This window comes from Vanacampus margaritifer, chromosome 11, assembly GCF_051991255.1.
Source record: "Vanacampus margaritifer isolate UIUO_Vmar chromosome 11, RoL_Vmar_1.0, whole genome shotgun sequence".
Lineage (NCBI taxonomy): Eukaryota > Metazoa > Chordata > Actinopteri > Syngnathiformes > Syngnathidae > Vanacampus > Vanacampus margaritifer.
The window spans coordinates 7,851,727-7,874,429 of NC_135442.1; the positions used below are offsets into that span (position 1 = coordinate 7,851,727).

The following is a 22,703-nucleotide window of genomic DNA, read 5'->3' on the forward strand; positions in this document are numbered from 1 at the left end:
TGGCGTGCCGAACAGGAGCCACCTGAAATATCACGCCACTCAAAGTAGGCCAGCCAAAACTCTTCTTACCATTTCTCTTAGGCACAAATATGGGGTTATTATATATATTTTTCTCATTATAAAGATAATTGATTCGTCCCACCCGCTATCCATTAGCTAAGTCAACTATGTGGATGACACGGTTCTAATAATTATTCGACTTGAGCACCACCGCAGCGCTTGGACAAAATGCTCCTTTTTTTGCCTCCACACATGTTGCTGTTAATGTGAGCTGAGTGGATGTGTGTGTTCTGTGTGTGTTCTGTGTGTGTGTGTCTTTGTTCTCTCACAGCCTGAGAGGTTGTAGGTCAGCGAGGCGAGCCAGCCTGCTATTGTTTAAAGGAAATTGCATCTCACGCATGACTGTGGGAGGATTTTTTGGGATGATGGGACGTCAGGGAGACAGCTCTCCATACACATTCTCTCTCTCTCTCTCTTGCTCGCTCTCTCTTGCTCGCTCTCTCTCTCTCCCACACACATTCTCGTAGGCATACGGGAAATAGGACATGACAGGAGGGTGTGTGATGTAAACAATATGTGAACCACATCAAAATAGCGCCAACAGTCACCTAGTTTTTTATGACAACCACTGGCTGGCTCCAAAAGCCAACTTGTCTCATTTTGTAAATCGAGGCTGGCATTAGCGCCACTGGATATGATGATGAGTGTTTGTTTGTGTGTATTAAAAAGTAGCTAGAGGGATGATTCTTAACCAAAATGGCCTTGTGGTTTTCACGCTCATGGGCATAATAGTCTGTTGATTAATTATGGATTCATTCATTAAGAATTTGGTTATGTTGAATTGATAGTTATTAATTAATGGCATGCAGTACTTGGCTGGAACCAGCAGAGGTGCTGTCCGTTGAACTTTTTGTGGGAATGCTGTGATTTTTATTCTCCTCACTTTTTTTGCCGGGACAAGACTCCCTCATAATACTTCTACTTGCTTAAAAAAAATGCACGCATTCCGGGGTATTTATCGTCTGATCCCAAATTACCTGCTGTATTTGCACAATTTAACGTTAAATATCAACTTTTCCCCATACGTTTTGAATGGGACTGACATTGAAGTCCCACTTTTCACGCCAAAAATTCACGCCTCCCGGGTTCAAGTGTTCTTTTTATTTGTTTATCTTTCAACTACAATTAATACTTTGTAATTTTCATATAATTATCTTTCGATTTACTTCATAAGCATTCAGCTGTTAGCATTCAGCTATTAGCATTCAGCTATTAGCATTCAGCTTTTAGCATTCCCACGCAATTTCTGCAGATATTGCACTTAGTCTAGTTTTCTTTTGTGGCTGTTCCTCACAGGGACAAAGTCAGACTCTCATGGGATGGACTCACAACTCAGACAGCGAGACAGCACATGAGCACGCAAAGACCTCTACATGGATTGCTACAATTTACAGTCTGAAGAAGCACAAAGGGGCAGAGTGTGACTGTGTCTTCTGTCGCAACAGGTGCTATGAATGTTTTTTTGCTGGTGGGGATGAATTCCCTACATCTCGTGTTTGTCGGATAGCAAGTCAGACCTAGCAGTGGTACTGGAGGAAAGAAAGTACTGGGTGTAAGCCCATGCTTTTGAGTGCCTGCCGTGAACTCTTTGTGAACTCGAATCAGTTACATTTTGTACTTTTCCAGATAAAGGCTTCGTTCAACAAATGAAAAAAAATCTTCAGAGGAAAAAAAATCACAAATTTGTTTTATTAAGTGGCAAATTTGCGAGAGAAAAGACCCACAAATTCACAAGAAAAAAACTTGCAAATTTGCCACTTTATAATGTCACAATTTTGTGAGAGAAAAACTTGTATAAAATATTTGCAAGTAAAAAACTCAGAAACTTGCAAAAAATACACGTAGTGTACTCAGATGTTTGTGCCAGTACTTTTCGGTCGGGTTTCCAAATAAGGAGATAGTAATTGGTTTAGCAGAGATTAACCATATCACATCAAGCATTCCTACTTCAGAGCGCCAAATTGATATTGAATGTGCTGTTTCTCAGTCATTCACTTGTGTTTACCTAAAGTCTGCTAGCTTCTGATTGGTTAGTCAGCTGATACGAGGTCAGGAAGTTTTTCATTTTGTAAAGATTTTCCATTAACCCCCAACGAATATTCATGTTATATATCTCCTGGTGGACAAAAGCACACCCCCTCTAGACTATAGCTACGCTACGTCTCGCAAGTTTTTTCTCTCACAAATTTGCCACTTTATGTCACAAATCTGCGAGTTTATTTTTCGTAAACACCCCCACTAAAATAATGTTTTTAAATGTGGCCCTAATATGCCGTCGTACTGTCCAACGGTAGAATCCAGGCTGTTTTTTGTGCATTTTTCCAGTAAATCCAACTATATCTTGTCGAACTAGCTAGCTAGCTAGCACTAAGCTAACCTGTCATATCCTGTCAGGCATCCAATTGAAGTGGCCAAACGCCCATTATATGCTGCTATGGTGGCGTGTGAGGCCAACAATGAAGTAACAAAGATGCTGATTTACTGCCTAGCTGGGCTTAAATGACTGACTATACAAAACAGTTGAAACGTATATATTATTATACGTTTTAGCATTGTAATCTACGGCGTACCTAATGTTGTGACCAATGAGTGTACATACTGTATCTACTAGCAAGTATTCAAAAGAGGACATTAATTCAGATGAGTTTGAATGTGAAGACATTAATGTAAATAATGTGCATGTTTCTATAAGGAAGAAAGTCACATTGCATGTAGTAGCATCTTGAAACAAGTTCGCCTTCAGCTATTTTACATGTGTCAGTAGATACATACATGAATGAATGTGGTGTGTGTGTGTGTCTGTGTCTGTGTATGTGCTCTTGTGTGAATTCATCAAGTAAATCCCAGCACAGTTTTCCTCACTTTGTCTTCAGGGAGTGGAAGACTTTTCATTAGTAGATGTAAAATAAGGAGCAGTGGGAGGGATAGTCGCTGGCACCAATTAAGTCTGTCATTAACTTACACACACACACATTCTGTCTCTCTCTTTGCGCACACACTTGGGCACTACTGTTTCTTTGTAAAAAAACAAAAAACCTGTTGTTAGTGCGTAACAAATTAGAGAAGTGTTGTCTTCCCTTCTGTCTTTTTTCCATCTCTGACTTCAGGGTTGCGTGAACACACAAAGCCTTCAAGGTGCTGTGTGCACGCTCTGCTTCCTTGGCATCCAGCCCTTCACCGCCCCCTCCGTTTAACCTGGTCATCCAGTCACACAAACACAACAGACCAACATTTTGGGCTTCAGGTGTGTGACTCAAAAGGGAAATAAAACAAAATACAAAAGCAAGAGAATGTGATTCCCCCTTCAGATGATTCGCGGCATAGAATATGCATTGATAAATGTACTTGTTTGACTGTAGAGGTAATGAGTTGAATTATTTTATATATAATTAGTATGTATTATATATTTATTTAGATACTTTACTTTAAAAGCCGTTTTGGGCGTGTGCCAGGGTTGTATCAGGCAGATTAATACTGCCCAGGGGCGTGCAAAGGTTTGGGGCCGAGGGGCCAGGGGCCCCAGGCATCCACCTGTCACTAGCTAGTGGCGCCTCATGGCGCGGAGTGAAGATTGCTTCACCATCCAGAGGCAGTTTGGTTTTACTTGTCAGCGCCGTGACGTCAGACAATCGCCCCAAACTGGAGATGAGTCGGCGGAGTGATTTTGTGTTATTTTGGCGGACGTATTCATAAGTAACTGCATGATTAAGCTATCCAAGTCCCACTGAGCTTGTAATTTTTCTCTGCTGCTCGTGTCCTCTTGAAATGAGCAATTTCATTTATTTATTTTTTTGAAAAGTTTTTTTCTTGACTAGGGGCATTCTCATCATCAGAGCTGCTATGTCAGCACTTCCAGATTTGGGCCGATCATTTTGCGGTGCCACGCAACTGCTTCACACTAAGTGCAGTGTGAAAAGGGAGGGTTTAATATATTTGTGCTTCCCAATAACACTATTGCTAGCAGTTTGTGTGAAATGTGTGACGCATGGCATGAGAAAAAGCACAACTGAGCCATTTGTGGCTATGCCAGGATGGTTGGGGAACCAGGGTTATTTTTCTTTGAGAATTTTGTGTCGGATGTTACCTAAGGTTCCGCTATAATGTAACACGCACACAAAAAATGATCACGTCGCACCTTTGCGTCGACATTCATATCAGTTAAAATGTCAAACGAGTATTTTATAGTGTCCTATCAAAGGCTAATTGTGAGTCTTCTCAAATCCCTGTGTGATTAATAAGTGTTCCCCAATTCAGGGTAGGAAAACCTCAGAAATAATATTTAAATGAATTTAAAAAAAAAAAGGAAGTGTTAATAAGACAGGAAATACATTTCCATGGAAGATGATTAAAATGTCTCATTATAAGACGGCTTAAAGTGTTCCCACAGGAAGTCAATGTTGGTGATATCATGAGAGCATGCGTCACTGTCTGTTTAAAAGAAGCGATAGGAAAAACAGAGATTTGTGTGCGTGATGTTTAAAAACAAGTTCAGTTTTTACTCTGGCTGTAGATTAGAGTGCTGGGTGCATGTTTGCCGGTATGGATTGAACTGGATACCTGGCCAGAGGGGGCGTCGGATATGATTTATATGTGAAGTGGTGTTTCCCTCCCAGTGAGCTCTAAAATGCTAATAATGTTGCGGTTTAGCCTGAAGGGATTCTATCATGCTGAGTGTATCACATGTTAGTCCATTGGGAAGCACACACTTGGGAATGTACACTTGAAAGTGAAAAGTGAAAAGTGAAAAGTGAAGGAAGGAGGAAAGAAGCTCTCATATGTTTTCTGTGTGTGTGTCTGTGTGTGTTGAAGCTCGGACACAGAAGACATGTGTCACCTCAGCTCCAGTGGCATCCAGCTAAACTGACATAAAGCTCCCGAAGCGGCCCTATCAGAGATGGACTTTACATAACGGCTGAGTCACTCGCAATCTATTTTTATGGCTTTGAGGTGTGCGTGCTTCAGGACAACTATCTTCCTGAGAGCCAATTTGAGTTGAGGGTGATGACATATTTGTGACGTTGGGACATCTGAGAGGGCCGTTCCGCCTGTTAAAGACGGAGTGATCATTTTGTTTTTAACGCCACCAAGCATGAGAGTAGAAAGGCAAGAGATGTTGTTGTTGTTTTTTTACAGTTTGGTCAAATAGTCTGAGTTAGTCTTGTCAGCTCTGCAGTTTCCATCTCTGTTCTCAACCAGGTAGCTAAAGTGTTATTGCTAACTTGCCATGTTTCTTCCTTGCTTCAAGTCCGCTTTCCACACACAGTTTAACACAACTAGCATTAACAGAAGCCACACAAGGTAGCTAGCGCTCGCCGTTCAGATTACAGTCATGGGAAAAAGTAGTCACAGTCCTGTACATGAAAACTAGTGACACCTCTGGTCTGGAGACAAATTGCAAGTTCTTCATACAAAAAAAAAAAGACAAAATCAGCATCAACAAGTTGCGCACAAACGCATGGTCGACCATTCCAAAACTTAGCGTTGGTTCTGCCCAAGGGTTTTTATTTTAATCTGTGAATTTGATGACTATTTTAGTACTATAAAAGAATTGCACTACTGGCAGTTATTGATTCACTACGACAACTACACATTGTATTATTAGGTTTTCGCTGTTATTTAGTATCCCATCCACGACCAAGCCACCATTGTAGGATTTACTACGATCAACTCTTTTCCTCTCAAGTGAACGTACACACTAAAGTGAAAAAAAAGTGTTGTAATTCGTTTTGAATAAACTAACTAGCTAACAAACTATAAATATTTTTAAAAAAGGAGTAATCTATGTATTTTTGTTTGTTTACTTCCTAGTTCATGGAATATGATTCTGGGGTCAGAGTGTTCCATTGACCAAAGTCACTTTAATGGAGGAAAACAAAGAAACGAAAAGAAAAAACTTCTGTGTCTGCAGTTTATTATTATTATTTATTATCCAGATCCACACAGAAAAAAAAAATGGATTCCGCCGTGGGCCATGTAATGTGAGAATTCGTTTTCATATTTTCCGAGTAATCCTGTATCAGTACTTGAGTCAGTATCACCAGAAGTTGCATTTGAGACCCCATTCCCATTGAACTTCATATTCATTGTATTAAGAACGCTGTTAAATGCATATTGGCCAAGATACTCCACTTTTTTTTTTTTTGTAAATAATAAATTAGCTTTAAGCAGGCAATGTACATGCACACACCAAACTATCCGAGCTTGTTGCAAAATATGTGAGTTTGGTGTCAGGGTGGATAATAACAGGGTGAACATTTTTTGGCTAACGTTAGCATTATGCGCACATGGACCTTTACTTAGCAACATGATTCAGTTAGCAAACTGTTTGATGGTACCCTCTAACAAATATATTTTGAATTTGTGAGTTTTTTTTATTTTTTATGAATTGACATTTCACCATGACAAAGTGGACATCTAAATACAGAAATATAATAAAAAATTATGAAACATGAAAAAATAAATATGTCACTTCCATTGAAGAAAGACAAAATTCAGTTACCCTTATCATGACAGGGTGGACTGCATTTTCAGAGACACGTGTTTCAATATAATCATAAACATGACCAAAATGACTTGTTAAAAACATAAAAATAAATCATATCATTTAACCACTTGTTGCACACAGTAGCTGAGAACTGTGTGGAACCTGACAGAATCTTGTACAATGTACATCCCATTAAAAAAAAAAAAATCATATAAGATGCAGGAGATTTGAGAGACTTGTCATTGGACACCAAAAGCGGTCCAAGACTTTTGCAAGTATTTAAATGTCTTTGTGTCACACTTGTGACAACTGACATTTGTTGATAGGAAACAATCGTGTATGAAGGCCATCTTAATATTGAACTAGTAGGACTAAATCAGTGGGCTTTATTCAAAAGACACACATTTTTCCAGCCAAAGTAGCAACTTCCTGCGTCTTCAATAATTCACCTTCAATCTTACATATTTCATGCCCTTCAATCTCGATTGAACTCGGCTCTCATCAAGGTGTATCAATGTTGAAATATTCTGACAGGCAGCAGCTGTTTTTGTGCGGTTTTATCAGAATCATAAAAATAGTTGGATAACCTCTAAAAACAAGGAAATGACACGTGCGCGATAAAATTTCACACACATTTTAGTGTGGTTCTGTTCGTTGCTCGGCAGCCAAGGACAGCAACAAAGACAAAGCGGGTCAGTGCTCAAAACAGACACACACCTCCTTGTCCTTGCTGTCTCTTTATATCATTAGACACATGGACTGGCAAAATCTCAGCTGTCTATAATATAAAAGAGAGTTGAAAGTATACCACAGGTTAGTTGTGTCTCCACTCATGACTGACAGCAGTCATTTTGTGGTCTGTTCAAAGGGGGGGCGAATCCCTGTTCCCTTTCACTAAACAATTTAAGAAGGCTGCACTTGGGCTTGTCGTGGATTTTAAAATATCCCACCGGGGCGGCAAGGTTTCAAATATTCAACTCTGACTTTATTTGCGAGCTGCTCTGCTGCTTATTGCCTCCAGGCTGTTTAAAAGGAGGGAATAGTGATGAGTCGACACACAGACAGGTGTCAAAACGGCAGCCAGCTTTTATCACTTTGCCGTCTTTTCATCTGCATGTATGTCAACATCTCGTACAGGAGCACAAAGCGATGACATCTGAAAACGAACTAGCAATTTGTACCGCGTGTGAAGCCTCTCGTTCGGCAGAAGCCGGATGTCCTTGACGTGTCCTTCGCGCCCTCCACTTTGGAATATATGCAAATGTGCAGACTATCCCGATTTGAGGGCTCTCTGGAGCGAGATGTGAGAATGACAATTATAACACCCCCACTCCACTACCCCCATATTTAATAGCTTTATGGGTCATGTGACAGCACGCTTGCTGGCACTGGGGTCCAACGTGGCTGTAATATGGAAACATCCTCCATTAAGCGTGGACATTTGGATGTGGGAGAGAACATAATTGTGCAGCAGGTTGACTGGATGGGAAAAAAAAGCCTTCCTGATGGTAAAAGGAATTGATTGAATATTCATGATATGGAGTTGGAGATATATTGTAAGAAATAATAATCCAAAGCAAATAGAGATAATCCAATTAAATGGGATTTAAATTGCCAATGTGGAAACCTCCTCTGCAGACCAAGATGAACTGAGCATGAACTAATGCTGCAGCCAAAAAAGGGGGAGGCGAGTAGGGGTGGGGTGGAGGTGGGATGGGGTGGAGGGCAATATTGTCAAAGCGAGGTAAACATTGCTGGTTCCTGACCTTAAGAGACTCGCGTGCTTCCTATACCGCAATGTCACTGGCGGTCATTGCACGACCCGAGCCCGCCTTGACGTGCACCTTGATGACACCTCTTCTACTATATTGACGGGAATCTACCCTGTCTAATTATTGATTAGGTGTTGTGCTTAAGTTGGGAAAAGGGTCATTTAGTAGGGGGGAGGGGAGGGCAAAGGGCTCGGGGTGCCAGGTGGTTTACGCACAGCGCGCGCACACATTGACACGTAACTTAAAAACAGAGAATTGAGAGAGGGGAAAAGGCACTTACATCTTGACCCCGGGCTCCTCCATTTGCGAAATCCCCTCCTAGTTCGTCTCTTTTTTTGGGGGGTGGGGGTTTGAAATAAATGAATCCTCAGATGCCGTGGTCGCAGTCCACGTCCCTGCAAATGTACCAGAGGATCACGTAGAGGATGAGGAGTATAGCGAAGATGAAGAGCGCGACTAGGATGGCCTTGGTCACCGGAGAGATGAACGACTGCATGTCAGGAGCAGAAGCCGGGGCAGGAGCTGCGTGGCTCTCCGCGTCCCTTTCGTCCTCAGTCTGCTGTCTCTCCCACTACTACTCCTCCTCCTCCTCCTCCTCCTCTCCGGTGGCAACTGTTGAGGAGGACGGAGCCCCGGGCTACACGCGCGCGCACGCACGACGCAGGAGATCCACTCAGCGAGTCAAGCGTGGTAGGGGCTTCCCCTCACTAAAGGCGGCACAAGGGGGGGTGGGGTTGGGGGTGGCGGTGGTGGCGCTGGTGAGTGATGAGTGGGTGGGCTGTCTGTCCCCGCTTCCACTCGTCGGTGGGCAGAGACGAGATGAGACGTGGAGCGCGGTGACGGCTCACAATCACAGCCCGGGAGAGAGGCTGCCTGTGAGCAGCAGATGGGGGCTTAGATCCAAAAGATAAGTTAGTTCTGCACACAAGGGGATGGTGAAGTGCTCGTGTGCGCGCCAAGCTGCTGCAAGAGGCTGCAAACAGGTTGATTAGGATTCTTCGTGTCGCGTGTGTGCGCCATATTCATAAGCACATAAACCGCAACGTTTAGGTAGTCTACACTTGCATTAATTCAGAGATGTAAAAAAAACAACAACAACCATGCATTCACTTCATAATGTTCACTTTTGCAGTGACAAAACGTTTATTGTTGTGGTTGTAGTTGCGTTGAACTGCATTGCACCAAACTGTGTTTCTAACATTTTGGTTACCTGTCAGAAGGTCAAAATATTAGAGAGACGCTTAGGTGCAATGCAGGTCTGTCATATCATTTATATTTGAATTGGATTAGCTAAACTAGAATATTTGCATTGAAGAACTGAATTTGAATCAGGCCACAGTGACCACATTGAATTTGTATTGATTATTTTGAACCATTGCATTGCAAAACTAAATCTGAATTGTACAATTTGAATATATATTAGTTTGGAACTCTCATAGACTTGAAATTGAATTAAAAAAATTGAAATGTAATTCATTTTCTCTGAAGCTATATTTGATCGTCATTGAAACTCTATATACAGTATTTTAACTTTCAGTTTATTCAGATTCAAATTAGCTGTGACAGACATCCGGGTACTTAAGGAACAGCAATCGATGTCAGGCAGGTCTGCTCATCATCCAATCAGCACCTTCGTTTTGAGCATGTGACACAGCAATCTGTAAAAATAATACTGTATCTCCTAAGCAGCTTTTAACCTTTATAACACCATTCTTTAACCTTTCAAATATATTGTACGCAACACGTTGCAAATATAAAACCAGAAAAATTACGAATGGTTATTCTCAAAGTTTGGTCTGAATATCTATGGTGGTACACGGGCTCTCTCTAGTGGTACACATTAGAATCACATAATTCAAAACAATAAAATCAATAATATAGTGGCTTACAAATATAAATAATATAATTTTGGAATTAAAAGCTCTGTATCATTTTTAGGCCAACTAATTTTGTTGTTGTTGGTTATTATAATGGTAGACAGTTGAATAAATACGTTTTTTTAGTTGGTGTAAAAAGTTTGAGAACCATTCATCTTCCAACATAAGTAAAATGGATATAGTGTATTCATGTATCATTATATAGCCTACACATCTTAAGCATGGGTTATAAATGGCACAAAGTATTTGCTATTGCCTGCATATAAACAGTATATCAACACCATATACATTATCTTACTGCCCAAGCGAATGAGTGAACACCTGAAAACATGATTAGTGAGCAAGTAGAAAGTGTTGAAATAAAACACAACAGTAATTAGAATCACGTTGTTCAGCACACTAACACATTCTAGCCACCCGGTGGCGACAATTCCATATTTTCAGGTGTCCATGAAACGTGAGATATTTGATTATTCCGTACACTGAGTACACTGTAGTCTTGCAAGGCAATCATGACAGCTAAGCGGGCCTAAAGCGCGAGTTGCAGGTAAGATGAGAGTTTGAATATCATTTTATGTGCCAACTGACACTTGCGGAATCGTGTGAGCTTCCGCGAGCTAGCTAGTTATCGAGTTTGACTAGTAACCGAGTACTGAATATGGGGCCTATTGAGCGAAGTGAGCTAACGTAAGGTGCTACGAGCGCTCCGGTGAAGCGCACCTATTGACAGATGTTGTCAATAATACGAGGGGATGTTGTTCATCGGGCGTTACAAATAAGCTAATTTTAGCGGTTGATTGTTGCATGTGTAGAGAAACGACGCCCATGAATATAAGCACCGTTGACATTAAACCATCTTGTAACTTGCTAGCAGCTAGCCAACTCGCCTGAAGCAGGCCTGGCTATTAGCGTCAACATCAGTGAGCGTTTTCCGGGCACACCCTTCAAAATTAAAGTTTAGTCGTGATTTACTTTAAAGAAACACCATCTAATATTTTATATTTGAATATAAATTGCTTTATTATATAAAATAGAGTGTCAAATAAAATTAAATAATTTCAAATAACCAATATTGTTCACATTTTCAGTCGTGAATCACTTTAATTTTGAAAGTTCAGTCAGTGTTTCCGCGGCGGTGTTCTAAATGTTGCTGTACGGCGTTGACAAGCATAGCTAACTAGCCATCTAAGCCAACCTATTCAGCCTAACCCACTTTACATTGACAACACAGAGACTGGAAGCACACATGCACTCAAGTAGCCGTTTGTTATTTTGTCACCCGGGTCAGTCTTTACTCGTTGCATTGTTGTCAAACGTCTCGGAAGAGTCCCCATGAGCTAACTTAGCAAACGCGAACTGTTTAAGATTGATGGCTCGTTAGTTAGCATTGGTTGTGTCTCGTTTTAGAAACGTCAAAACAAGCGGAATGTTGAAATGACTAAGTGTCTGACCAACTCGTGTTGTCAGCGCTTTTTGAAACATGCAATTACCCACTTGCACGGAATACTCAAGGTTTTATTTCAATCGTAAGTCCATGTTTGCATAACTTATGTAATGTGGCGTCGCATGTTGATTGGCAAAAACTAAATAATATAATTTCAGTGATATGAAGTAGTTCTTGTTGTGGAGAACAGTTTGTGAGATATTACACGCTAATCGTTGACCTGTTACATAAGTTTATATGTGTATGAGGATCTACACGTCACGGATGGATGGATGCGTGGTGTAACTCTCTTGGGGGAAACATTTTAGTATGAAATACCTACAGTTGCCGGAACATCTGCTTCACAGTTTAGAATTTCTGAGTTTGAATCTGGGCTTCGACCTCTTTGCGTGGGTTTTGCACGTTTGCTTTCATCTAAACTTGGCTGGTATAGGAGGCGGCTCACAAGTGACCCTAATGAGGACAAGTGCTATAGAAAATGGATGGATCCATTGACATTATAATCTGCAGAGCAAATATTTGACTTTCATTGCAACACACTGTTACCTCATGTCTCTTGTTCCCACAGAGTCCGGAGCTACTCTATGTAAGATGAACACTGAGGACAAGTTGGAAGGCATGCTGTTCAAGTGCAGCAGCGGCGGGAGAGACGGCGGAGGGAGAGTCGGGCTGGTGATGACGCTCGGGGAACGATCCCTGGCAGACCACCCGTTGTTGGCAGAAGATGATGACGACGAGGATGAAGACGAGAACTTGACCGTCAACTCGCTGGTGACTCACGACCTGGTACCTCCCGAGCAGCTGATGATGCAGGAGATGTCCAAGAACAGTGGAGGAGGTGACGAAGAGGGAGGAGCAGAGGTGGGGGTGCACTTCCCCCTGAAGCTCACCCATAAGTTGCCCTGCTTGCCTGTGAGTTCATGCTGGTTAATAGTGTTGGGAAATATGTCAATGATATACAGCACTGCGTCGAAGTGGGCGCAAGAACTAGGAACCTTTTGGAGGACCATTGTGTGATTCACAGTATCTGAATGAACCACTGTTCTTATTTCAAACACCCTCATGCATTCAGGTGCTTTTTGTAAGGCTTGAAAACTACATTTCATGAATGGCTGGTATTACAGTCAGGTGTAAACTGCATGGACAAAAGGTTGTAGCATCCCTTCAAAAGAAACTTCTGTCAAACTATTTAGTAATTTCTGTTTGGTTCATTTTTGGATTTGAAACACTTTAAATTCACATGCTGAGACCGCACCAAGTCATTCTCTATAAATTGAAAATGAAGAACATTATGTAAATACACACATGTCCTCCAGCTGCAATGCTTTCTTATCAGCCATTCGCAGTATCTAAAAATATTCACATTCATCCTCATGTGACTCCATCTCGGAAATTTCATTACAGAAGTCAATAGAACGCGTGTATACTGCGCATATGTTAACCAGAAAATTAGCAATGTTAACCACAGCTCCTGCAGGGGCTTGAATGAACCCATTTGCCGTTGCTCCTCTGAATTGTTCATGAGAACTCGCTGGCTTGTCAGGCAACTTCATGAACGGAATGTCCTCGTTGTCTGTACTCCTTCTGTAACAGCTGAGCATTAAGCAAGAATTAAAACTGACTGAGCAGCCACTCCAGATGAAGAAGGACAAAAAAGGAGTCAAGGACCTGATAGTGTGTCCCAAGAAGAAGAAAAGAAAACAGCGTTCACCAGCAAAGGTAACAATGAGGCAGAAAAGCGACAGCTATCTGTTAGCCATGTACGTTTATATGGCAAAAGCCGTTGATGTATTTTATGATTTATTTTGTTGTTCTAGATTTTAAGTATTAATGAGGACGGTTCATTTGGCATCCAAAGCCCCAAGTGCCATGTTTGTATTCACTGCAATGCAGCGTTCAGAACAAACTACCATCTACAGAGGCATGTCTTCATTCACACAGGTATATAAATAAGAGAATATGTGAAGGGAAAAAATGGAATTATAACTAGTGTACAAAAGAAATAAACTCTTCTATTGTTTTCCTCAAATGACAGGCGAGAAACCATTTCAGTGCAGCCAGTGTGACATGCGCTTCATTCAGAAATACCTTCTCCAGAGACATGAGAAAATCCACACCGGTGAGTGTTTCCACCTAAATATCTTTCTTTGGCGTTTATGACCTAAGTAGGTCATAGCAGATTTTTTTTGTTGTGTATATTTTTAATACTCAGGTGAGAAGCCTTTCCGCTGCGATGAGTGCGGTATGAAGTTCATCCAGAAGTATCACATGGAGAGACACAAACGGACACACAGCGGGGAGAAGCCCTACCAGTGCGACTACTGTCACCAGGTTACTTTTGTGGCTGCTTTCATTGTGGTAGTAAAATGTATGATGAGAATTAGGGACAAAAGAGGTTATGGATCAGATTACTTTTATCTCCTCAAATAGTGGGCTGCGCCTCTAATAGTCTCTTCGTGTGTTGGCTGCATGCCAAGGTTGCTGTTATCACCTTTTACTCTGGCAATGTCCCCACAAGGCCTTTCAGTATGGTAAACCCTGATTTGGCAAAATGGCCGCCTTCTGATATTGATTAAACTGCTTGATTGTGCTACTTAACTCATATTCCACTTGCGCAATATTAACCAGAATACTGTATTTAGACTAATGGGGCTGTATAGAACATATTATTGTCAATATTTTTTTTTGGGGGGGGGACTGACTTCCCCTTTAAAAAGGGCTAAGCTTTATTCTTTTGTTTCCCAGCCTTTAGTAAAAGATGTCATGGAACAACAACAAACAAAAATGTCATCCAGAAAACTGAAATGGTGATTATCTTATTTTCAACAGGTGAAAACATAGATTAATTGTGCCTACATGTAATTGTTTCCCCTGTCACTATAGATCCATGGCATAGCTAGTTGAACAATGATGTTTTTGATTTAAAAAAATAAATAAATAAAAAAATCAGACCAATTATATGTAATTGGATAATTCCTCGCAGCACCCTCCTAGTGATTTCCCACGTCACCCGTCCCATGATGATGGGGGTTGAACAGAAAAAAATCGTAAAATTATTAAGACATTTAAAAAAAAAACTTGACGTATTTAAAAAAAAAAAAAAAAAAAATGGAAGCATGTCTTTTCTCCCTCCAAAATTGTTCCCCAGTATAGTAATAATGAGGACCTCCCTTGAATATTGAAAACCTCACTTAAATATTAACCATGCCAGTATTTGAAGAAGTACAATGTCAATATTATGTTTGAATTTCAATCATCCTTTACTTTTCATAGCTACAATATCATTTGTATTTATTTAATTTTTTTTTTATCATCCACAGTATTTCTCCAGAACTGACCGTGTCTTAAAGCACAGAAGAATGTGCCACGAAAACCGAGAGAGAAAGAGCAACAAGGCTGCCAGTAAAAGTGGATCGCTGCACGAAGCAGATGCCTTAAGCCCCTTTCTCACCAAAGAGTGCGCATTACCCAAGAAGAAGCGACAAAAGTGTGCGGACAAATCCGACAGCTCTTGCTCGTCCACGACGGGCCAAGCCGAGGAGCTCGCTGCCGCTGTGAAAGAAACGGAAGTGAAAGAGGAAGAGAGACTACATAAAAGTGAAAGTCTGCCTCTCTTTGCCGTCTCCTCCAAAATCAAACACGAGTATGTGATTGGGGAATACTCGATGGAGCTTCCGGAAGAAACCACCAGCCAACACCGAGATGAAGACGCGTCACCAGGGCAGGCGGCGACCCCGAAACTAGTCCTGAAGAAAGTGTCCAAGAGGAGATTTAAACAATCGGGTGAGCAAGCTCCTTGCCTGGCCACTCTGTCGTCATTCGAGGAAAACAACAAAGTCACACATTACACCTTTGAAATCGTAGACAAGCAAAGTCTTTTAGATGAAGTGAGCAACACGGAATCGGCGGAAACTCCCGCCAAGCCTGCTGCCAGCAACACAAACTACGACGACGCCATGCAGTTCCTCAAGAAGAAACGTTACCTTCAAGCGGCCGTGGCGAACAGCAGTCGCGATTACAGCCTGAGCACGAGCGGCGTCTCCTCTCAGCCGACCGTCACGCAAACGGTCATCGACGAAACGGTCCCAGCCACCATCTTGGAACCTCCCGCGGAGATTAAGGCTATTCATGACAGGAACGTGTTGCCGGATGAGGTTCTTCAGACTCTGTTGGACCACTACTCCAACAAAGCTAACGGCCAATCAGAAATCTCCTTCAGTGTGGCCGATACGGAGGTTACCTCAAGCATATCCATTAACTCCTCAGACGTTTCGGACAGCAGCCCCGCGGAGAGCCTCGGCGCCGCCGGCGCTCCGGCTCAGCCGTCGACGGAGAAGGCCAGCCTCCTGCAAGAATATTCCAAATTTCTCCAGCAAGCGTTGGAGAGGACCAGCCAGAACGACAGCTACCTGACGAGCCAGAGCCTCAGCTTGGTGACGGAAAACCCAACCTTGGCGGGGCAGCCGCTGTTCTCCACCGAGAAACAGTTTCCGTCGCCAAGTAGGTTCAAATCAGGGACCAGCTCCCCGTTGAGATCCACTATCGAGAAACCTCACTTCGGACTACTGGTCGGGGACTCCCAGCACTCGTTTTCATTTTCAGGTGACGAAACCACTCCCCCTTCGACGGTGTCCCCCTCTGATGAGGACTTCCTGGAACAGGTGACGCCCCCCAAAAAGTCGGACTCCTCCCAAGCGATACTGCAGACATTTCAGCAGATTAGCACCTTTGATCCAAATTTCAAGTCTCAATTCCAGACCTCGAGATCTGGTTCGTCTTCGCAGTTTACAGGCGCCAATGGACAAGTAAGTCTTCGGGGGCACAGCACAGACTTTTCCGAGTTTCCTTTAGTTCGAGTCACTGAGACCAGGTCCCAATTGAACTCGTCCCCAGATGTTTCATCAAGCGAAACCTTTGGTTGAAGAGAAGTGTGGTGCGATTCCGACGTTAATAATTTCTGCAGCACTTTATCCCATTTCACCTGCTTTGCCAAAGCACATTCTCATTGCAATTATATCTTTTCTTTAGACATTTTGGTGAGGGGGAAAAAAAACACTTAAAAAAAAAACATTTTAATGTTACAGTGAATATGGAAAAATTGGCAATTCCCCTTTAAAAATATTTGGATTTGCATTAAGAGATTAGGTGATGAAAGCATAATATGAAAGTAAAAATAAATAAATAAATGCCATATTGGTATACATATTTATGTTTTTGTCACTTTTGCTTACACACACTTAAAAACAGTCTTGTTTTTTTGCTTTTTAGCTACCTCCCCTAGTTGATCATTGATTAAAAAAGGTGAAGATAAAACGTTCACTTTTTTTTTTTTTTTTTATCCAGCTGTACAACTGCTCACTAGTTGCCTCCTGAGATGACACCATTGCTATAATACTGTAAATGATTCTTTATGTCGACACTTTACCTTTACCTGAAATGCATGCGTCATGATGTGCGACTGAATGGGAAAACATTTGACAGGATTGAAAGGATTAGGCGTCCAATCTGGAATCTTGTTGCATTTTTCTATCGACAGGTTGAATTTCACGCGAAAACGCAGTATGTAGCCCATCCATACGTTTCTTATTACAGGGATGTGATTTTTCCGCTAATTAGCGGAATTCCGCTTTTTTTTTATCTCCCCCCCAAAAAAAAAAAATCTGTTTTTTTTTTTTTTTTTTTTTTTTTTTTTTTTTGGTAGTTCATTGTGTATGCACATGACTCCGACAGATAACATCTTCTGCTATAACAAAGACATTCGTGGTATGCTCTAATATGAGTTACTTTTCATTTGGTCATGATACAATTATTTGTTCATGAAATTTGAACTCTTCAACATTATTTATGTGTTAATTTAGTAATCACATTAGTTAGATATGATGATATTCTCAGTGATAGTTTTTAAAAGCAAAGGCAGTCCAATGTTTTTGAATGTGACTGATTTTGAGTTGACTAAAACTGCCATTTTATATGGGATAGTTCAATATACATTGAAAATTTATGCTGTTGTTTTGTCTATTTCTTTGTCATGTGAGTGCATTGAAAGTACTTAACTGGACCTGGACCTTAGCTGGGTGCCAGCGGCCCCCAGACCCCCGGCTAAATTTTCAGATAATTTCACTTTGGTCAAATCACATCCCTGTTATTGTCGTTTGCCAATTACAAGGATGCATCAAAGCGAATACAGAAGTCCCTTACTCCCACACAAATTCAATGTCATGTGGTTTGCCCACTCTTCGTAAAAAGTAATTTGTAGTGAAATGACTTAAAAGGATTGTGCTTGACTTATGCACAATTTGCACATTTTTCACTACAAAAAGAATGTAGTACTTTGTATCATAGTGTCCAAAAATCATGTAATTTGGATTCTGTTTTTGTGAACTATTTGAAATGGAGACAATTATTCTGTGTGGGGAAACAACCATGTGATGGAAACCCCTTATGTTGAGGTTAAATATAAGGCAACGTATACAAGTCTATTGAGACAAGACTTGGCCGACACCGTATGATTTTAATTCAAATGGTTGAGTGACTTGCCCTCTAAATGGTTGTTGAGGGGTTGCAAAGTGATGCTTAAGGTGCTATTGTGTTAAACACTGACCTTTTACGCCATCATGTTAAGTTCCATTGACAATCAGGGAGAGGCGGCACCAATAATAATCATCAAATAATGTATTTTTCCTTTAACATTCCCTTTTATACGTGTATATCATGTAAATACATTGTATATTTTTTTTGTTCTGAGTACCCTTATAGCTATGTGTTGCTAGAGAGATGGCTTGTGCAAGACTTATTGTTTGTTTCTAGAGGCATACCACCCCCCCCCCCCCCCGCCCCCCAACATCATTAGATTTGACAATTCCTTATGAGATTTGTATATAAAGGATGTAATCATGATTTCAGAGGAATTATTTTCTGTAAATGTGACGATGACAGGATGAGGTGAATTTCGATTGTTCTTGTAATTTAATGCAGTGGATCGGACATGATGATGGCTTTTACTGTACGCTCTCCTTCCCCCCCCCCATAAAAGAAAAATGTCACTAAAATCTGCTTTAAATTTTGTGGTTGTAAATGGCCTTTGTAAGACACTTTTAAGCACAATGGAGATGAATAATTCTTGTACTTGCTATAAAAAATAATAACAAATCAACTTGAATTGTTTATGGACAATTTTAAATTCAAGCAAATAAAAATGCAGTTGTTTGAGTTTCCTGAAGTAAAAAAGCAGCACTATGTGTACACCCCCCCCCCCCTTTTTGGCCATAAGTGTCCTTGTATAAGCTAGTGAAAACTACCAGTTCTGTATATAAAAAACACACACATCTGGGTTATGTCTTTTTAAATGAAAACAAGAAATATATACTATTTTTGAACCATGAAATTGAAGGCACTGATATGTATGGTATATCATATGCACTCACTATACACTCAGTTGTCTCTAAAAGTGGTTTGTGTCATCTTATTTCAATGTGAATCTGAGTCTGACATGTTAATGTGGCATCTTCTCATAACTTATGCTTCACTGTGGGAAGTAGTGAATGAAAAATTATTATTTGCATGGTCACAAAGTTGTTGGATCAAGTGAACTATTTTAAAGAATGGCGTGAAGCTTTAATAGTAGCGGATTTAATTTCAATCAAGTAACCCCATACTGTTAGAATTTTGCAATATATGATGATTTGTAAACAATCTGATTAAGTTGTTCTCCTGATTGTTGTGTCATGAATAAAATGTTTCCCAAAAAATAAATTGGAGTTCGTGGCGTTGATATTTATGTTTTTTGTTTTCTAGTTTCTGTTGAAATTTACCCTCCTTATAAAAAAAATATCCCATGGCCTTTTTTTTCCTTTTGGGAAAAAGATAAGACCACAGACATGTACGTGCCCCCTTTCAGCTGTGGTCATTGGCAAACCTTAGCTAGTAGATTTATTGGTGCCAAAGCCAACATAGGATCGTTGTGCAAAGCAGCACCACCCTGCAAACAAAGTAAGCAACGTTCAGTCCAGCTGCACACCTGCTGCAGTCTGCTTGCTCGTCGTCACTCATTTTCGGTGGCTTTTATTTAACACACGCTCGGACCATGGAAACGTTTGACGTTTTAAGTCATTTTAACCGCAGCATGGACTAATTATATTTTATGACAGGTAGGTTATTTAAAATAGGGTAAACTATGTTCTCTCTCACATTGCTAAATTATATGTTTTGCTATTTTGTTATGAATTCAACTTGTTGAATAGTAAACGTTAGTAATTATTGAATATAAAAGTTACTATCACAGCTATCAATAAACAAGACAAGATTTTTTTTTTTTAAACCGCCAATGTTGCCATGCTAACTTAATTGTGTTCTAGTTAGCATGTCAAGCAGGTTGTTAGCATAGCTGTACTATTAGCGGTCCTTTTTATAGGGGGGCCTTTTCTTGTAAGTTTGCAAGATTCACATGAAAGCACAAACGTTTTTTTCCACCCTCAAACAAGTATTATTTTTTGGGTAAATGATTGTATGCGGCGCAGCAGTCAATAGCAACAACAACGTGTCGGGAATCCCCCCTCTTAGGGCCACTTAAAAAGCTGTTGCTGGCTGGTGGGTAATAGGGCGGGCCCCGAGTGACAACTGATATTGGTCCATTTCAACAACAACAAAATTAAAACGCATACATTAGTATATTATTATTTAATAGCATTCACCTTTGCTTATTCATCACCCAGTATTTATTTATTTATTTATGTATTTATTTACTTACTTACAGCTTCATGGGCCTTCTTACCTCGGACCCTGTCTGTTCGTACCTGTATAACTGTAGGTTAGAATGGAGTCATTAGCAGTGGGATGGACAGTGCACACCTGTGATCAGGACAGAGATGGAGCAGTTCTCCTGAAGGGGGGGAATTCAACCAACACAAACCATCATGAGCAAGATCTGTTCCATGAAGATGCACAGGTAAGTTAGACTGCTCCAATTTGATGTTATTAACATCCATGGGTCAGTTTTCTCTTTTTTGAAAGAAAGAAAAGAGAGTGAATACAGGTAATCACAAACCAGAAATAGTCCCACTAAAATTGTTTATAATAGCTGACTGTATTTGAATAGTAGGCCTACTTCAAACAGTAAATATTATGCGGTGTACCACACGTATTGATCTCAGATCACTTTAATATAATTTCAAACTCATCTAGCAACATTACTCTTAAAAATGAATGTCTTTAATAGTTTATTAAGGCTCTCTGTAACTTGCGATTTACTTTAATATATATTTTTATATTATTTTTGATATATTTTCACTTTAATATATTTCATTGGAACCAGTATTATATTAGCCATGGTTTGGTATTTAGTGGTATTTCAGAGACAGTAAAGAAATATGACCAAATTTTATGAAAAGTGGATTTTTTTTTTTTGAAAATAGCTGAGGAGTTTCACAGAAAATAAGAACATGTGCTTACGGTGTATCTGGTAAATTGTTACTATACATGACGTTCATCATAGTTAAATCTAAAAAGTAGTCAAGGCAAACATGCACAGTTTTATCACAGAGGATAGAAAGGTTTTACTTGTAAATCGACATTTGCTTTCCTTTGTTTTATCAAAAGACATCGCCCCTTGCGCAAATACACTTGGCTTCGACGTGGCAGTAGCCAATGTTGGCATTTCCTTTTTCCTATGTTAGACACCTGCCTGAAGGCAAAATAAAAGGTTTAAGAGGTTTAGACTTAAGTTACGTAAAGATAAAATCACCTTAAAGACATATTTTAAATACACATCTTGGTCTGCAGTTGCATGTTTTATTTATGATGTTTCTCTTGTCCAGGGCTCTCAGCAGTCCAGTCAGCCATGGTGGAGAATCAAACTGTTTGTGTGGGAGCCGATTCTTTTTGGTACCTGGGATGGCGTCTTCACCACGTGTATGATTAACATCTTTGGTGTTGTCTTGTTCCTGCGTACTGGCTACTTAGTGGTGAGTACATAAGTACATTCTCTGTCTTCAAAGTACAAAAAAAAACAAAAAACGTGTCCATTGTTTTTCATCAGGAAGTGTCCTGTTCCAATGCTTCAAGTTTTACCTAAATTAGTAAAAGTAAGTTAACTCTTTGACTGCCAAAAACGTTAAATAACGTTTAGTAAAATCCTATGGAGGAGTGCCAAAAACGTTAAAAGACGTTTTTTTTTTTCAAAACAGAGGTGAAACTAACCATTTTCTATTGTTGATTACTGAAAAACGGAATAAGGTAGAAAGAGTCCAATCTTTCATTTGGTAGTACAGACGCTCCCCTACTTACGAACATTCGAGTTACGAACAACGGTACATACGAACATGTCTGCGCGCATGCGCGCATGTCAAAAAATGTTCGGAAAGAGATGCTGTAAGTTAGATTTTTTATTGCGCACCTTTTTCCGAGTACTGTAGTGCTTCTTTCCGCCGCTAATACCGACGCTTGGCGCTGTGAGAGCTCACCCAGCATTGGAGGCTCAGCAACGTGTCGAGGAGGAGGAAGAAGAAGAAACGCCTGTCGCTCATAGATAAAGCCATCGCACTCTTCGAGCAGCAAGACCCAAATATTGAACGTTGCACAAAGGTTGCAAATCAATTGAATGATGCCATACAGTGCTACCGCATCATTTATGATGAAAAAAAGAAGAAAACTGTGCAATCGTCGTTAGATCGCTTCTTTCGGCCAGTTTCTAGTAAATCCTCCAAGGAAGATACTCATCAACCCTCATCTTCTTCTCCGCGACCCTCAACTTCTTCCTACATTGAAGTTACGGAGGAGGAAGTAACTTTTGAAGCCCATTCCAGCGACGACGAAGAACCTCTCATGATATAAAATCCTCCTCTTCCTCCTCCTCCTCCTCCATCAAATCCTTAAGCATCGAGTACATCTTCCAAAAGTAAGTTAAACTTCATTTTATTTATCTTATTACGTACATGTACATACTGTGTGTGTCTCTCGCTCTCTCTCTCTAACATACGTAGTACAGTACTGTACGTATTCTCTTTAAACATAAATTATAATACAAAATATAGCACTGAAGCAACTTACGAACAAATTCACCTTACGAACGA

The 22,703-nt window shown here is 40.5% G+C and overlaps 3 protein-coding genes across 9 annotated transcripts in view; 2 read left to right on the forward strand and 1 right to left on the reverse strand.

Moving 5' to 3' along the window:
- The window catches only part of LOC144060710 (polyprenol dehydrogenase), a 36,659-nt gene extending 27,428 nt beyond the window's left edge, over positions 1-9,231 (reverse strand). The window contains exon 1 of the mRNA XM_077580481.1: positions 8,597-9,231. The gene's annotated coding sequence lies outside the window, so the exon portion shown is untranslated. The remainder of the gene's footprint in view (positions 1-8,596) is intronic.
- Positions 9,232-10,631: 1,400 nt separating this feature from the next.
- Positions 10,632-17,327, forward strand: znf148 (zinc finger protein 148). Of its 3 annotated transcripts, none has more exons than XM_077579617.1 (7): positions 10,632-10,740; positions 12,206-12,549; positions 13,231-13,356; positions 13,455-13,578; positions 13,673-13,756; positions 13,850-13,968; positions 14,958-17,327. In XM_077579617.1, exons 2-7 carry the CDS (start codon positions 12,229-12,231, stop codon positions 16,557-16,559), a joined length of 2,376 nt encoding a protein of 791 aa, XP_077435743.1. In that variant the 5' UTR covers positions 10,632-10,740; positions 12,206-12,228; the 3' UTR covers positions 16,560-17,327. The 3 variants fall into 3 exon arrangements, with proteins under 3 accessions (XP_077435743.1, XP_077435742.1, XP_077435741.1); XM_077579616.1 differs by lacking the exon at positions 10,632-10,740 and adding an exon at positions 11,339-11,476; XM_077579615.1 differs by lacking the exon at positions 10,632-10,740 and adding an exon at positions 11,489-11,719.
- Positions 17,328-19,545: 2,218 nt separating this feature from the next.
- LOC144060258 (uncharacterized) overlaps positions 19,546-22,703 on the forward strand; it is a 30,804-nt gene continuing 27,646 nt past the window's right edge. For 3 of the 5 annotated variants that reach the window (XM_077579610.1, XM_077579613.1, XM_077579614.1), the window contains exons 1-3: positions 19,637-19,784; positions 20,390-20,581; positions 21,450-21,596. In XM_077579610.1, the coding sequence (XP_077435736.1) occupies positions 20,450-20,581; positions 21,450-21,596 (279 nt within the window). In that variant the 5' untranslated portion in view covers positions 19,637-19,784; positions 20,390-20,449. The other 2 variants (XM_077579611.1, XM_077579612.1) reach the window with 2 other exon arrangements.